Source organism: Mustelus asterias, chromosome 11 (genome assembly GCF_964213995.1).
Source record: "Mustelus asterias chromosome 11, sMusAst1.hap1.1, whole genome shotgun sequence".
Classification (NCBI taxonomy): domain Eukaryota; kingdom Metazoa; phylum Chordata; class Chondrichthyes; order Carcharhiniformes; family Triakidae; genus Mustelus; species Mustelus asterias.
In genome coordinates this window covers 51,920,879-51,938,435 of record NC_135811.1, presented here as the reverse complement: position 1 = coordinate 51,938,435, position 17,557 = coordinate 51,920,879, and the positions used below count along the sequence as shown (strand labels likewise).

Genomic DNA, 17,557 nt, shown 5'->3' with positions numbered 1-17,557 from the left:
GTGGAATGCTGTTCCGGAGTTTTAGTGCAAACTCGATGGGCCGAGTGGCTTCTTCCTGCACTGTAGGGATTCTATGGACATCGGAGCAGGGAGAATGACCTGTACTTGTCAAAGGAAAAAGAGGACTGAGTAGTGTAGACCATAGCTAACTGATATTGCTTCAATGTGAAAGAGAGATTCACCGGTGCTTGGAATGTGTTATAGCCCCAGAGTGGGGAGGGGGGGTCACAATAAAATGTTACTCTGAACAGGAGTGCAGATTAAAAGGACACCCAGAAGTGTAAATTATGTGTGATGATGTTACCCCCCCAGATCAACAATTACAACTATGAAATGAGACTGGCATCATTACTGACATTTTTATTTCAGTTAAAATATAGAAAATATATATCACAGACACTCGATAACAACAATATGGGACAATTTACAACACTGGCTGAAACAGGGAGGATGATGGCCTTGCTGCATTTTCTTTTCAACAATACTGGTCAGTCAAGTATTTACAGTCTTAAGTGCCAGACTGAATCTTTACAACACAGTAATTTACTGCAAGCATTACAGTCTACAATAGTTCCTGAAAAGGGAACCAAAACAAAACCCCAATGTGAAAGATGTCGGAGTAACTTCCCAGTCTGAAGCCCGCAAGAGGGAGCTGGGCTGTCGGTAGGGGGATCACGAACCAAAGTCTTCATTCCCCCACTACAGCTCACTGCCCCCCCCTCCCCAATCCCACCCCAATGATCTGGGGCGGGTTGCTCCCGATGGGTTTATTTCCTCCCCTCCCCACTGTCCATGGCCATTTGCTCTGCTCAGCGCTCACTGGCAGGTATGCAGCCGGGAGTTCTTGCCGGAGCCGTGGCCGCCTCCTCTCTGCATCCGACAGGATAGCCCCTGGGCACAGTCGCAGCGTTGGAAGATCTCCAGGCCGTGTGAGCCTTTCCGCTTGTGCCGGGTGCACACTTGGCCCTCCCTTAGCACCGGTTTGCAGATCTTGGACCAGAAGTGGCGAGCGCAGCACAGAGCCGGGGCACAGTCTGAAGACCTGAGACACACATCGCCTTCCTGACCTGAGGAGGAGGAAGAGAGAAAGAGAGAAAGTTTAATAAGAGTCTCCCGCATCCCATTTGAAGCTGGCAGGCGGATTTTGATTTGATTTATTATTGTCACATGTACACAGTGAAAAGTATTGTTTCTTGCACGCTATACAGACAAAGCATACCGTTTATAGAGGACAGAGGGGAAAACAATAGGAGAAAGTACATAATGTAGTGTTACAGTCATAGCTGGGAGCCTACCTTTAACAGAGTGGGACCTTGCCGGCAGGGTGGTCCTCCTCGGGTGGCTGTCCAAGGTGGTCTGTTGTCCCTCCTGGATCCAGCTCTCCAGCACCGATTCCTCCACTTCCCCGGGGATGTGCTCCACATCATTGGGCATGCACATACCTGGAACACACAAAGCAGAATTCCTCCAGTCCAGAGTCGTTCACCTTCCCCCCATCTCCCCAAAATGAACCATCTCCCCAAAATGAACCATCTCCCCCTCCCCAAAATGAACCATCTCCCCCTGAAGTGAACCATCTCCCTCCTCTCCCTGCCAGCTACTCGGTTGACAGAAGGTTATTTACAGACTCTTTTTGGAAATGTAAACCTCTGGGCTTGAACTGGATCTGTGGGCAAAGACAGTGAGTTTAGGTCCCGTATTCAACCAGGGCAGGGAGGGATGGGCGGGGTTGGGGGGGCCACTGCCGGCCTGACTATGGGTTGCATTTATTTAATGCCTTTCTGGAATTCGGCACTTTCCAGGCAATGATTTCTTTCTGCAATGACTATTTCGAAACGTCTGATTTATTGAGTTGAAGTAGTTCAGTTTAGTGTAAAAATCTTCCAGAATCATTTCTGTAATGGCCTTTTTGAGAAGTTTTTTTCCCCCTTAATAAAAGTACAAAATACTTCATTCAAAAAATCTTTTTTTTTGCAAATCACTCCTGTCATGTAGGTTAAAGCGGGATGAATATTAAAATATATTCCACTCTGGGGCCACAGCTCTTATTATGAGTTACTAGAATAAATCTCTCCTTGCCTCCCAGTTTCATACAGCCGTCCTCCCCTACACCAGTTCTCCACACAGCTGTATCCTCTCTTCCACGCTAACCCTCTCTCTCCCCTCGTCCTGCCTCAGGGTCCATCCTGTCTCCTCCCTGAGCCTCACCGTTGCTGCAGTGTGTGCCTGGGCAGCACATGGCATTTCGGAGGCAGCGTTTGCGGCGCCGGCGGCAGTTGAGGCAATGCTGGGAAGCGGAACGCGAAACGGAACAGAACTGCTCGATAGCACAGTCCCGGTCATCCAGACAAGTGGAGATCTGGAAAGGGGAACAAGAGTAAGGGTCAGTCCCTGAAACATCGTGAACACAGAAAACATACCAAGAAACTCATATACACAAACATACCTCCGAGAACACACAGGGAGATACACTGCAATATGGCAACACACTAATATATCCTACAACATGGGCACACTGATATACCTTACAGCATAGACGACACACACTGATATACACTACAACATGGGCACAAACTGATATACCCTACAGCATAGGCACACACTGATATATCCTACAGCATCGGCACACTGATATACCATACAGCATATATACACACTGATATACCCTACAACATGGACACACACTGATATACCCTTCAACATGGGCACACACTGATATACCCTACAGCATGGGCACAAAGATATACCCTACAGCATGGGCACACTGATAATACCTTACAACATGGGCACAGACTGATATACCCTACAACACGGGCACAGACTAATATACCCTACAGCCTGGGCACACATTGACATACCCTACAGCATGGGCACATACTGATATACCATACAGCATAGACACACACTGACATACCCTACAGCATGGGCACTCACTGATATACCATACAACATGGGCACACACTGATAAAACCTACAACATGAGCACACACTGATATACCCTACAGTATGGCCATACACTGATATATACTACAGCATAGACACACACTGATATATACTACAACATGGACACACACTGATATACCCTACAGCATGGCACACTCTGATATACCCTACGGTATGGACACACACTGATATACCCTACAACATAGCCACACATTGATATACCCTACAACATGGGCACAAACATAGCCACACACAGATATACCAGCGTGGGCACTCACTTACATACCCTACAACTTGGGCACAGACTGATATGCCCTACAGCATGTGCACAGATATAGCCTACAACTTGGGCACAGACTGATATGCCCTACAGCATGTGCACAGATATAGCCTACATAATGGGCATACACAGATATACTCTGTACCATGGGCACACACAGATAGAACCTACAACATGGGTGCACACAGATATATCCCGCAACACAGGCACTCACAAATATACCCCACAACATGAACAGACACAAATATATATACCCTACATCACAGGCACACACAGATATACCCTACAACAGAGATAGACCCTGCAATATACACAGCAACACAGACACACATATGGAACACATACTGATCCCCACATCTTGTAACATACATACACATTGATATCCCCAGCAAGGACACAGTATGTAACATACATGTGGATATCCCCAGCAAAAACATACTACATGACATACACACACATGTCCAACACAGACACACTGTAACATACACATAGGTACACAGATATCACTAGCAATGACACACTGTGTAACATACACAGACATGTACACAGATACCCCAACAAAGACACTGTTCAATATACACACACGTTTATACACATGGATACCTCCAGCAAGGACACACTGTAACATACACACACATGGATATGTCCAGCACAGACACACTGTGTAACATACACACACTCACTCACATTATATAACAAACATTGTTGTGCTGGAATTCAGGTCTGAAACATTCTAAAAGTGAATAATATTGGATGATAAAATCTTAAAGACAGCAAGGAATGTTCCAGATTAAATCATTCCTTTTTGTGTGATAGAATTGAGAGCTGGATTTGGAAAGTAGCGGCAGCCTCAGGAACTGCCCGGGGTTTTGGGGGATATTACACACCTGGAACTGGTCGACAGCATGGTTCTTGTTGACACTGTGATGGTGGACAACCTGAGGAGCAATGCTGACCGGGTGGCCCGGGTTTTGGACCGCTCCACTACCCGTCTTGATAGCATTTGAATTGAAGGAGCTCACGGCATTGTAGAGGCAGAAGGTAAGGAACAGCCTGTCCATCCACACCGCTTCCAAATACATGGTCAGGACCTCGATTCGCCTCAGCAATCAGATACACAGCCAAAGTCCCGGGTGGCAGAAAGTCAGATATTAACCAGCAACTGAATATGTCCTTCAGACTGTCAGAAAGCCCGGGCCAGGTAGACTGTACATCCGTGTGTGGCGGGGGGTCCGGGGGGTGCCTGCTTCTATCTCACTCCACAGCAGAAACTTTGCCGCTACTGATTTACCCTGGGCTTCGGCAGCCCATTTATATTTGCTGATGTTGTTTGTGTTCCCGCCCCCTCGCCATGTGTGACAAAGACTGGGCTGGGATTTCAAAGCTTCACTTAATGATGTTCCGGAGAGTTTACAACCCCTCAGGATCCCCCCCATCCAGGGTGAAATCCAGTCATTCCCAATGGACCACATTCCCCACGGATGGCACCTCATCGAGTTTTGACACCTTTCCGAAAGGTGGCTCTAACTCCCTCTCCCGCACTCTCGATAATTCCGTCTATCTACCTCATTCTCTGTCTCGACCTCCATCTCTGCCTCTATCTCCTTTTCTACCTCTCTGTCTCTATCCCCCCTCTATATTTCCATTTTCCTCTTTAACTCCCTCTATCTCCTTCTCTCTGCCTCCATCTCCCTCTCTCTGCCTTTATCTCTCTCTCTGCCTCCAGTTCCCTCTCTCTGCCTCTATCTCCCTCTCTCTGTCTTTATCTCTCTCTTTATCTGCCTCCAGCTCCCTCTCTCTGCCTTTACCTCTCGCTGTCTGCCTCTATCTCCTTCCCTCTCTGCCTCTATCTCCCACCTTCTGCCTTTATCTCTCTCTGCCTCTATTTCTCGCTGTCTCTGCCTTTATCTCTCTCTGTCACTCTCTCCTCTCTTTGCCTCCATCTCCCTCTCTCTGCCTCTATCTCTCTCTCCCTGTTTCTATCTCCCTCTCTTTCTCGTTTTTCTCTCTCTGCCTCTAAGTCTCTCTCTCTCTTTACCTCTATCTCCCTCACTCTGTCTCTATCTTCCTCTATACTTTCATATCCGTCTCTATCTCCCTCTCTAACTCTATCCCTCCCTCTGACTCTTCCACCTCTCTCTCTCTTTCTCCCTCTCTCTTTCTAACATTCTAACTGCCGCTTTCTGCTTCTCGTTCTGCATCACTTTTTCAGCCCATAATTCCCGGTCTTTATTTGAAGCCTCCCTGTTTCTCCCTGTCTCTCGCTCCCTGCCTTCCCCGCTGTATTTCTCTCTGTCACTGCCTCTCTCTCTGCCAGCTCCCTACTTGTCTTTTTCTCGTGAATTCTTTCTGTCGCTCCATCTCTCTGCCTTTCTATTTCTCTCTATCTCAGGTTTCCCCTATCTCTCACTGTTGCTTAAATCGAATAAAATGAATGAAGGCAGCGAGTGCGCCGGCTGTGGGGATGGCGAAGTGAGCTGGCGAGAAAGTTTCTCTCTATCCCCACAGGCTGGTTTTGGAAATGAGAAGTCCAGGTGCAGGGTGTGGGAACACACTGTCGCAATCTCCATCCACTAGCCGACTCGGTTCAGGTCTGTTTGTGTTGATTTTGGAGTCGGGAAGATGTTGAGAGTCTACACCCCGTCTGGCTGGGGGAATTGAACGCATTTAGATCATTCTCACTTCATTTCGCAGCGTTTGATCCGCGATTGTAACGTGCTAAACTTTGAAATCCACTTGATTAAACAGACCGGGGAGATCAAAGCCGGGAAAATGCAGAGCAGTGAAAAGTTTACACAGCTAGTGAGTTCTCCAGCACTCCCGGTACAGTAAAGCAAATATAGACTGCTCAGCAAGTTCGCGAGAAGCAATTTGAAGCAGCTTTCTCTGAACTGCTGTAAGGGCTTTAACTTCTTGATAAAACCCACTGGAACTATCCAAATGCGTTTCATCAGCGAACCTCCATCAAATAGTTGAAACAGAGTGGCACAGTGATTCGCACGGCTGCCTCACAGCCTGATACTCACTGATACTTACTGTGCTTACCCCAGTCCAACACCGGCACCTCCACATCATGCCTCACAGCGCCAAGGACCCGGGTTCAATTCCCGGCTTGGGTCACTGTCTGTGCGGAGTCTGCACGTTCTCCCCGTGTCTGCGTGGGTTTCCTCCGGGTGCTCCAGTTTCCTCCCACAGTCTGAAAGACGTGCTGGTTAGGTGCATTGGCCGTGCTAAATTCTCCCTCAGTGTACCCGAACAGGCGCCGGAGTGTGGCAACTGGGGGATTTTCACAGTAACTTCATTGCAGTGTTAATGTAAGCCTACTTGTGACGCTAAGAAATAAACTATAAAAAAACTTTGAAGGGGATCTTTTCAAGGACATTAAACTTGGGAATAAACTTCTATCATAGGAGGCTGTGTGGGTTGAGTCTTTATTTTGGCCACCAGGTTTTGTTTTTTGGTTGCTAACATTTTTTTTTGTTTTACTCCTTCATATTGTTTGGAGATGTTGTGGCTTCTTTGCTAGTGGAAGGTCTCCATGTGTTATGCAGGCCCACTCAACTCTGCATCCCATTGGGGTCACAAGTGTTGTCTGTTGGATCGGGGAGCAGCGCTGGTGAAATTCTCCTCTAAGCATTGCAACATTTGCATTGTGTTCACAAGTCTTATTGAATCTTGGGCTGGCGGTGGGGAAGGTGGATCTTATATTTACATAGCATCTTTCACAAACCCAGAGGACATCCTAAAGCACATCACAGCTCTTTGAAGTTCACTTGCGTTTGTAATGTAGGTGGAAACCAGTTTGCAAGCAATGATTCGAGTGCGGGAGGAGGCCATTCGGGCCGGCCTGTCTGTGTCGGCTCTCCAAATGCACCAATTTGCCTCGTGCCAGTCCCCTCCACCCTTCTTCACCCCAGCCCTACACATTTTCCCCTTTATGATGCTATTCGAATTCCCTCTGGAATGCCTCCATTGAACTTGCCTCCATTACCACTGAATTGTAGATTCCCACGATGTGGAGATGCCGGCGTTGGACTGGGGTAAGCACAGTAAGAAGTCTCACAACACCAGGTTAAAGTCCAACAGCTTTATTTGATAGCACAAGCCACAAGCTTTCGGAGCGCTGCTCCTTCATCAGATGAGTCTGCACCAACTCTTTGAAAGAGCAATTTACCCAGGCCTGCCTCTCCTCTGCTGCATTTACCATGATGTGAGATGCCAGCATTTACCATGGCCAGTCCACTGAACCTGCATATCTTTGGAGGAATCTAGACACCCAGAGGAAATCCACGCAGACATGGGGAGAACGTGCAAACTCCACACAGTCACCCAAGGCTGGGATCAAACTCGGGTCCCTGGCTCTGTGAGGCAGCAGTGCTAACCACCGTGTCGCTCCCTCCCCCCTCACTTTCAGGCAGTACATTCCAGATCTTAACCACCCCTTGTGTGGAAAAAGAAATTTCACCTAATGTCTCCATTGTTTCTTTTGCCAATTAGTTTAGACCTGTTCCCTCTGGTTCTCAATCCTTCTACAAGTGTGAGTGGTTTTCCCCTATTTATCATGTCCGGATCCCTCAGGATTCTGAGTCGATCATTTGTTGTTTTTTTTGGTGATGGTGATTGAGGGATAAATGCTGCGGAGAACTCCCTTGCTCTCCTTCAAAGTCCCCCACAGGTGGGCAACCACAGCCAACCACCTTGGAGGCAAAGCTGGTACCAACTGAGCCACAATTAGCAGACAAGAGGGTAGAACCTGCTTCATGTGCAATGAATAAATTTGAAATTCGGAGACTGCCAGCAGCCAGAGTGGCCACAGGAGGAGGTCAGGAATACACTGACGTAGTCCAGGCACCTGGCCTACCAACCTCCACAGAAACAAAAATAACTCGAAGCAGAGGCCTGGATCCCTCGGTGGCTGGCATCTAGCTGACATCACTGTTGATGTGTTCTCTCCCTCTTGCTTTTTGCTGTGAAATACTTTTTATTTAACCATTCAATCTTGAACAATGTCTTTCTCTGAGGCATTTTGAATTGGTCAACAGTGCTGGGTGCCAGGGTGTGGATGTGATGAGGACAACATCTTTTATCATGGGCTCTCATAGGCCTGAAAATAATTTGGAATAATTTTGGTATTCGCTAATGAGGCTGGTAGAACAATATCACATATCCATTGAGGAAGGCATCAGACAGGGTAGGTCCGATTGGACCTTTTTCATGGGCACACCCATTGACATAGAAGTGATCATAACAGACATTTAACCAATGAGGCTGCTCGGGTGACCATTTGGAACTGACCAGCTCCTATTTGGTTGTTGTGATATTATTCATTCGTGAATCATCACCATATTGGTTGGCAAGTGCCCATGAACGAACAGATCTTTCCTCAGGACGGGCTGTGGCATTGCAAACAGTGTGAGCTTAAAAAATTCAAAATACTAAACCTAAAGACATCCAGTAGTGGAACGTGACCTGCTGCGGTGAAATTTAGCCCTGTATGAAACCGAGTGTCCTGACCACCAACTAATAGCAACTAAGCCCAGTCAGAGTGGGAACAATGACCACATTTTGGTGGTGTTGGTTAAGGGGGTTCTGGTGACTCAGGACACCAGGAGAATTTCCTTTGCTCTTCTTAGCATCAAGGAGACTTTAACATTCACCAAAAGCAGCAGATAGAAATTTGGTTAATGTCAAATTTAAAAGCAGCAGCAGCTCCACAAGTTGGACATTCTCTTAGTCAGCACTGGATTGTCAGTTTGGATTGAAAAATACAACTCTGTATGAGGTATTACCATGTAGGGTCAATTGTTTTATATGAATAGGGGCTTCGGCTGAGAAATATCAACTGCCTTGTGCTGTTGGGCCTTGGAGACGACAACATGCTAAAGTGTTTCGGAGATGGATGAAGAATTCATGTAGGCATGGACACTAAGATCATCCAGTGCCCCTTACAACACTTCACCCCTACCCCCTACCACCCACCCCCCCCCCACCTTGTCCTTTAAAACATGAAGTTGTAATAAAATGGATGCATACATCTATAAAATGCTTACACCCTAATAATAAAAGAGCAAATCGTCACATAATATATTGTACTGTAGAGATTCTATGATTCCATGAATTTCTCTGTTTTGAGATGAATCAAGGAGTTAAGAGATAAATAAACCCTCTGCAGTTTTATTTAGTTAGCATTGGGATCAGAGAGTGTGCCGATTTGCTTTTCTCAAGGTGTTTGAAAGATTGGGCTAGAGCCCACAATAAGATAAATTACATGTGTTCAGGGAAGGAAGTGGGGTCAGATGAATGGCGTGCCTCTTTTCCTTCTCCATGTTAGTCATGCAGCTTTATGAGTTTCTGATCACTCTTATTTTACAAGTGTTGTGTGGTCACAAGTTAGCTCATTGTTAGCTTTACGGTCAGGGAGTTTCCAGCTCGCAACACTCACTCTGTTAAAAAGATTTCACATCTAAGTAATCCTCCTGCACAATAGATTCTTCTTAAGTGGTTTCCAGTTGGATCAGCTGCTAAATGGCATTACAGGGATTTTAGCCAGAGTCCAGTGTGGAAACAAATTCCTGTCGGCAGGAATTGCACATTCCAACCTCCAGCTAAAGAATGAGCCCTGTCTTTGATTGAAGGTTGCTTTTGAAGAACTCGAATTCTAACCTGTCCTCTTGCCAACACTATAGTTAAGAAAGCCCACCAACGCCTCTACTTTCTCAGAAGACTAAGGAAATTTGGCATGTCAGCTACAACTCTCACCAACTTCTACAGATATACCATAGAAAGCATTCTTTCTGGTTGTATCACAGCTTGGTATGGCTCCTGCTCTGCCCAAGACCGCAAGGAACCACAAAAGGTTGTGAATGTAGCCCAATCCATCACGCAAACCAGCCTCCCATCCATTGACTCTGTCTACACTTCCCGCTGCCTTGGCAAAGCAGCCAGCATAATTAAGGACCGCACGCACCCCAGACATTCTCTCTTCCACCTTCTTCCTTTGGGAAAAAGATACAAAAGTCTAAGGTCACGTACCAACTGACTCAAGAACAGCTTCTTCCCTGCTGCTGTCAGACTTTTGAATGGACTTACCTTGCATTAAGTTGATCTTTCTCTACATCTTAGCTATGAGTGTAACACTACATTCTGCACTCTCTTGTTTCCTTCTCTATGAACATCTGTATATGCTTTGTATAGTGCACAAGAAACAATACTTTTCACTGTATGTTAATACATGTGACAATAAATCAAATCAAATCAAATCAAATAATGATATACATACCAGCTTGAGATAGGTAGTGTAACACAGTTATAAAAGTTAATTTCCCAGAATAGGTGGAATATTGGTATTGGGTGGCACGGTGGCACAGTGGTTAGCACTGCTGCCTCACAGCTCCAGTGACCTGAGTTCAATTCCCGGCTTGGGTCACTGTCTGCGTGGGGTTTGTACACTCTCCCTGTGTTTGCATGGGTTTCTTCTAGGTGCTTCGGTTTCCTCCCACAGTCCAAAGATGTGTGGGTTAGTTGCATTGGCCATACTAAATTGCCCCTGAGTATCCCGGGATGCGTAGGTTAGAGGGATTAGCGGGGTAAATATGTGGGGTTACGGGGATAAGACCCAGGCAGGATTGTGGTCGGTGCAGACTTGATGGGCTGAATGGCCTCCTTCTGCACTGTAGGGATTCTATGATTCTATGATTATTGGATTTCATGACAGGCTCATCATCTGCTTCATCAATGACCTGTGCTCCATCACATGGTCAGAAGTGGGGATGTTCACTGATGATTGTGCAATATCCTATTGCAACCCCACAGATAGTGAAGCAGTCCATGCCCATATGCAGAAAGACCTAGACAACATTCAGCTTGGGCTGATAAATGGCAAAGTATGGGCGATGACTATCTCCAACAAGGCAGAATCTAAGCATCTCCCCATGATGTACAACAGCATTGCCATCGCTGAATCCCCCACTATCAACATCTTAAAAGTTATTATTGACAAGAAAATTAACTGGATCAGACCAGGTAAATACTGTGGCTACAAATGTAGGCTAAGGCTGGGAATTGTGCAGCAAGTAACTCATCTCCTGACTCCCCAAAGCCTGTCAAGACAAAATCAGTAGTGTGATGGAATACTCTTCACTTGCTTGGATGAGTGAGGTTCCAACCCCTAAGAAGCTCAACACTCTCAAGGACAAAGCAGCCCATTTGATTAACACTCCATCCACAAACAGTCACTCCCTCCACTTCCGAAGCACAGTGACAGGAGTGCGTACCATATACAAGATGCACTGAAGGAACTCACCAAGGCTCCTTAGATAACACCTTCTAAACCCACAACATCTACCACCTAGAAGGACAAGGGCAGCAGATGCATGGGGTCACTGCCACCTGCAAGTTCTCCAAGTCAGACTTGAAATGCCATCACTGTTTCTTCATTGTTGCTGGATCGAAACCCTGGAACTCCCTAACAGCAGAGTGGGTGCACCTACACCAGACAAACTAAAATAGTTCAAGAAGACAGCTCATTGCCAGCTTTGCAACAGCAATTTGGGATGGATCATAAATGCTTGTTTTGTCAGGGATGCTATTTTACTCTTCACATTGTGTCCTTGCTGTCCAAGGGTTGTTATGCCATGATATGCATTCTGACGCAAGGCAAGGAGGCAGATCACAAGAACTACCTTTGTCAACATAAGGGTTGAACCCACACTGTTGACATTACTCTGCACTACATTCTAGCCAACTGAGCTAGCCAACAGCCCCATCCCCACCCCCCCCGTCCCCCGCCCCCTCAGTAATGCTCACATCACACAAATGAATAAGAAGATCTGACCAATCCAGTGTCTTCTGACCAGCACCTCTTCAATCACACCTTCCTTGAACTTAATCACATCCAAAACTTTGCTACTGAATCTTAGCATGCACCAAGGTCCATTCACCCATCACCCCTGTGTTCGTTGATCGACATTGACTCCCAGGATGGCAATGCCTCATCCTCATCGTGGTTTCCAAATCTCTTCTCTATTTCTGGAACTTCCTCTGATGCAGCAATCCTCTACAATCTCTGTGCCCATGCACGTCTGCAATTTAATCGCTCAAACCTACCTTCAGCTGCCTCAGTTCTAAGCTATATAATTCGAATGCTCCTACCTCGGCAACGGCAACAACAATTAAGATGTACCTTCAAACATCAGTCAATTTGCTGATGACACCAAGATTGGTGGAGTAGTGGATGAGGTGGAGGGCTGTTGTAGGCTGCAAAGAGACATTGATAGGATGCAGAGCTGGGCTGAAAAATGGCAGATGGAGTTTAACCCTGATAAGTGCGAGGTGATTCATTTTGGTAGGACTAATTTGAATGCGGATTACAGGGTCAAAGGCAGGGTTCTGAGGAATATGGAGGAACAGAGAGATCTTGGGGTTCATATCCACAGATCTCTGAAGGTTGCCACTCAAGTGGATAGAGCCGTGCAGAAGGCCTATAGTGTGTAGCATTTATTAACAGGGGGTTTGAGTTTAAGAGCCATGGGGCTATGCTGCAACTGTACAGGACCTTGGTGAGACCACATTTGGAATATTGTGTGCAGTTCTGGTCACCTCACTATAAGAAGAATGTGGAAGCACTGGAAAGAGTGCAGAGGAGATTTACCAGGATGCTGCCTGGTTTGGAGGGTCGGTCTGATGAGGAAAGGTTGAGCGAGCTAGGGCTTTTCTCTTTAGAGCGGAGGAGGTTGAGAGGCGACTTAATAGAGGTTTATAAGATGATGAGGGGGATAGATAGAGTGGACGTTCAGAGACTATTTCCTCGGGTGGATGTAGCTGTTACTCGGGGGCATAACTATAAGGTTCATGGTGGGAGATATAGGAGAGATGTCCGAGATAAGTTCTTTACTCAGAGAATGGTTGGGGTGTGGAATGGACTGCCTGCTGTGATAGTGGAGTCGGACACTTTAGGAACTTTCAAGCGGTTATTGGATAGGCACATGGAACACACTAGAATGATAGGGAGTGGGATAGCTTGATCTTGGTTTCGGACGAAGCTCGGCACAACATCGTGGGCCGAGGGGCCTGTACTGTGCTGTACTGTTCTATATATTCTATATACCTCTTTGACCTGGCTTTTGGTCACCTGTCCCAACATCTCCTTATGTGACTTAGCGTCAAATTTTGTTTGTTAATGTTTCTGTTAAGGTGTCTTGTGACGTTTAGCCTCCCGAAAGGTGCTATGTGAATGGAAATACTTGCTGACATATTCACTGAGTTATGGAAGCATGCAGTCTGAAAATGAACCCTAAACTGTCAACCTGTGACCATAAAAATGGAGGGACACACACTGAAATGTGTTCAAATGTGCCACACAGTTTAGATTTATCCTGTGTTCTTTTCTAACGTACAAAACCATCTTCACAAGAGAACAATTAATTATTTTTAAAAATCAGAAGAGAATTAATGAAACTGCTGTTACAATGGGTGACTAAATGCTGAGTAAAAGTGGTAAATTTTAAGCAGAGTCTTAAAAGGGAGACAGAGACAGGGGATGGAGAGAGTTAGGGGGGAATTTCCAGAGCGCAGTTTTAGATGGCTGAAGGCACACGCACTATTGATAGAATGAGGAAGGAAAGAGATGGACAAAAGGTCGGAGCTGGAGGAATACAGGGTTCACACAAACATATGAAATAGGAGCAGAAGTAGGCCATTCGGCCCCTCAAGTTTACTCCTCCATTTAAAAAGATCATGGCTGATCTGTTTGTGTTGAGTTTCACATTCCTGTACCCCTGATAACCTTTGATTCCCTTGTCAAACAAGAATCTATCTACCTCTGCCTTAAAAATATTCAATGACCCTGCTTCCATCACCTCGTTATTTATTTATTAGTGTCACAAGTAGGCTTACATTAACACTGCAATGAAGTTACTGTGAAAATCCCCTAGTCTCCACACTCCGGCGCCTGTTCGGGTACACTGAGGGAGAATTTAGCATGGCCAATGCACCCTAACCAGCACATCTTTCAGAATGTGGGAAGAAAGCGGAGCACCTGGAGGAAACCCACGCAAACACGGGGAGAACTTGCAGACTCCACACAGACAGTGACCTAAACCGGGAATCGAACCTGGGTCTCTGGCGTTGTGAGAAGCAGTACTAAACACCGTGCCACCGTGCTGCCCTCTGAAGCAGAGTTCTGAAGTCGCACAACCCTTTCAGAGAAAATAAATCTCCCCACCTCTGCCTAAAAGATCCTTAATTTTAAAATTGTGTCTTATATACTTCAATCAAGTCACCCCTCACTCTTCCAAACTCCAAAGGAAACAAGTCCAGTCCAGTCCAACCTATCAGGGAAGATCAAAGGGCTGGAGGAGGTTACAGAGATGATTGTGGTAAGGCCTTGGAGCAATGTTATCATGACGATAAAAATTTTAAAACTGAGATGCTGGTAGACCAAGTATCAACGTCTATCATTGAATGCAGCAGTGAAGGACAAACAGAATTTGATGCAAGTTAAGATGCAATCTGGATAGGAGGGGGGATGTGAATGATATGAGAGCAGCATTGAAATTGGCCATTCAGTAGGTAACAAAAAGCATTGATGAAATTCTCAACAGAAGACAAGTCAATGCAGGGGTGGAGTGGTTACATAGGGGAACTCGGTAGTTTTGGTGTTGAAATGAATATGGTGCCCAAAGCTCAGCTCAGGGACAAGTGGACACAGGGATTATTAAGACTATGTTTCAGCTTCATCGCTTTCTCTCTGTAACTTCCCGCAGCCTGAGAACAGAGAACTCTTCAATCATCTGACTCTGAATCCACTCCACACTCTCTTTGGCCACCTTCCCTTCAGCTGTCTGGGCCCTAACGTCTGGAATTCCTTCTTAAATCTCCAGTCTCTCACTCCTCCTTTACCTTTTTGAACAAACATTTGATCACACTAGTTTCTATTTGCATACTAAAATAAAAGCAAAATATGCTGAAAATCTGAAATAAAGCAGAAAATGCTGGAAAATCTCAGCAGGTCTGGCAGCATCTGTAAGGAGAGAAAAGAGCTGACGTTTCGAGTCCAGATGACGCTTTGTCAAAGCTAAAAGGCATAGAAAGTGGGAGATACTTAAACTGTAGGGTCATCGGGACTCGAAATATCAGCTCTTTTCTCTCCTTACAGATACTGCCAGACCTGCTGAGATTTTCCAGCATTTTCTCTTTTGGTTTCAGATTCCAGCATCCGTAGTGATTTGCTTTTATTGAGAAAAGTTTCGAATTTGATACAGACAGTTTCTCCCCCCACAGATGCTGCCAGACCTGCTGAGTTTTTCCAGCAGTTCCTATTTTTATTTAATATTTCTTCTTTGGCATGGTTTCATTTTTTCTGCCTCTTTATGCCCTACAAAGTTCCTTGAGACATTGTTTGCATTAAAGATGCTCTATAAAGACAAGTTTTGTTAAAGATAAAACCAGAGCCTGCAGACACACATTTGTTCCATTTTGTTTACAATGAAACTGTGCGAATTGCAACCCCCCTCCCCCCCCCCCCCCCCCAGCCCTTCACCTCCCGCCCACTCCTGCAGGATATTTTCCCCATGTGTGAAATGTGTATTGTGGTATCTGCATTTTTTTAAATGCTTTTTTTTTGTGGCCCCATTTTTTTTCACTCTCAGTTGAAGCACACTCAGATCAAAAAGCGTAGAAATCTATCTCTGGGAGTGGGCAAGGCAAGAGATATTGAAACCAAATGAGAAAATGCTGGAAAATCTCAGCAGGTCTGGCAGCATCTGTAAGGAGAGAAAAGAGATGACGTTTCAAGTTCAGATCATTTTTTTATCAAAGCCACAGAGAGATATTGAACCAGCCACCCATTTTATCCCGCACCTGATATAGTCTGAATATCAAGAGCTGCACACAACAGGCGGCTGTGCACATTTCGCCCATTTGTGCCAATGCCCCAAATTAATTCCTGGCTCAGTGTCTCTTGTTCTGCTTCATAGGAACTGGAGATGCCCATGTCACTTGTGAATTTGTACCTGACCTACTTCACTTTCGAACAAATCAAAGCTGTGGCACTCTCTGAGTGAAATGGAGCAATATTTAAAATACTAAGTCCCTTAATTCTCATCTTTTTCTTGCTGGATAATTCTGGATGGCTGAGGCAAAATTCACACAACCACAGAATTATTAGAGAGTAGGCCATTTGGCCCAGCGAGTCTGCACCGACTCTCTGAAAGAACATTCTACCTAGGCCCCATCCCCCGCCCTATTCCTGTAACCCAGCACATTGATCATGGCCGATCCACCTAACCTACACATCTTTGGAGTGTACGAGGAAACGGGAGCACCCGGAGGAAACCCATGCAGACATGGGGAGAACATGCAAACTACACGGACAGTGACCCGAGGTCAGAATCGAACCTGGGTCCCTGGAACTGTGAGACAGCAGTGCTAACCACTAAACAATATGTGCCACCCCTAAACAATACGTCGTACCATTATTCCTGCCTTCTCCCCATAACTCTTACATCCAAGGGAAACCCTTGGAGTGCATTTTCCCGTTTGGGCGGCACAGTGGCAGTAGTGGTTAGCGCTACTGCCTCACAGCGCCAGGGACCCGGGTTCAATTCCCAGCTTGGGTGACTGTATGGAGTTTGCACATTCTCCCCATGTGTGCGTGGGTTTCCTTTGGGTGCTCTGGTTTCCTCCCAGAGTCCAAAGATGTGCCGGTTAGGTGGATTGGCTATGCTAAATTGCCCCTTAGTGCCAGGGGGGACTAGCTAGGTTAAATGCATGGGGTTATGGGGATAGGGTCTGGGTGGGATTGTGGTCAAATCGGACTTGATGGGCTGAATGGCCTCCATCTGCACTGTAGGATTCTATGATTCTATGCTTCAATTGAACCTGCCTCCACCAGACTCTCAGGCAGTACATTCTGAAACTCGAACAGGGTGAAAATGTTTCTCTTCATATCACTTTTGCTTCTTTTGCCAATTCCTTTAAATCTGTGCTCTCTTGCTCTCCATCCTCTCACAAGTGGGAATAGCTTCTCCCTGTCAACTCTGTCCAGAGCCTTTTGAATTTTGAGTACCTCGACTGTCAACAAGCTTTTTTCAAAGGAAAATTGTCCCAACTTCTCCAATCTCCAGTCATAACTGAAGTTCCTTAGCCCTGGAACCATTTCCGTGAATCTTTTCTGCACTCTCTCCAATGCCTTCACATCTAGGGTTGGAATGTAAATGTAGGCCTGAACTCAACTGAAGAAACTCACCTGAAGAAGGAGTGAGACTCCGAAAGCTTGTGCTGCCAAATAAACCTGTTGGACTTTAACCTGGTGTTGTGAGACTTCTTACAATGTCA

At 45.9% G+C, this 17,557-nt stretch overlaps 1 protein-coding gene across 1 annotated transcript; it reads right to left on the bottom strand.

The window, feature by feature from the left end:
- Positions 1-341: 341 nt before the first annotated feature.
- Positions 342-4,510, bottom strand: dkk1b (dickkopf WNT signaling pathway inhibitor 1b). The gene is made up of 4 exons (XM_078224415.1): positions 4,111-4,510; positions 2,209-2,359; positions 1,296-1,442; positions 342-1,067 (listed from the first exon to the last, which is right to left on the bottom strand). Exons 1-4 carry the CDS (start codon positions 4,303-4,305, stop codon positions 817-819), a joined length of 744 nt encoding a protein of 247 aa, XP_078080541.1. The 5' UTR covers positions 4,306-4,510; the 3' UTR covers positions 342-816.
- Between the last annotated feature and the right edge of the window lie 13,047 nt (positions 4,511-17,557).

Bases quoted from the DNA above. Each gene is read 5' to 3' on its own strand.
- dkk1b (XM_078224415.1), bottom strand. From the start codon at position 4,305: ATGTATTTGGAAGCGGTGTGGATGGACAGGCTGTTCCTTACCTTCTGC. The intron at 2,360-4,110 runs GTGTGTAATATC...TCCCCTTTCCAG, and splicing joins ATGCTGTCGACCAGTTCCAG to ATCTCCACTTGTCTGGATGA. The intron at 1,068-1,295 runs GTAGGCTCCCAG...CCTCCTCCTCAG, and splicing joins AAGGTCCCACTCTGTTAAAG to GTCAGGAAGGCGATGTGTGT.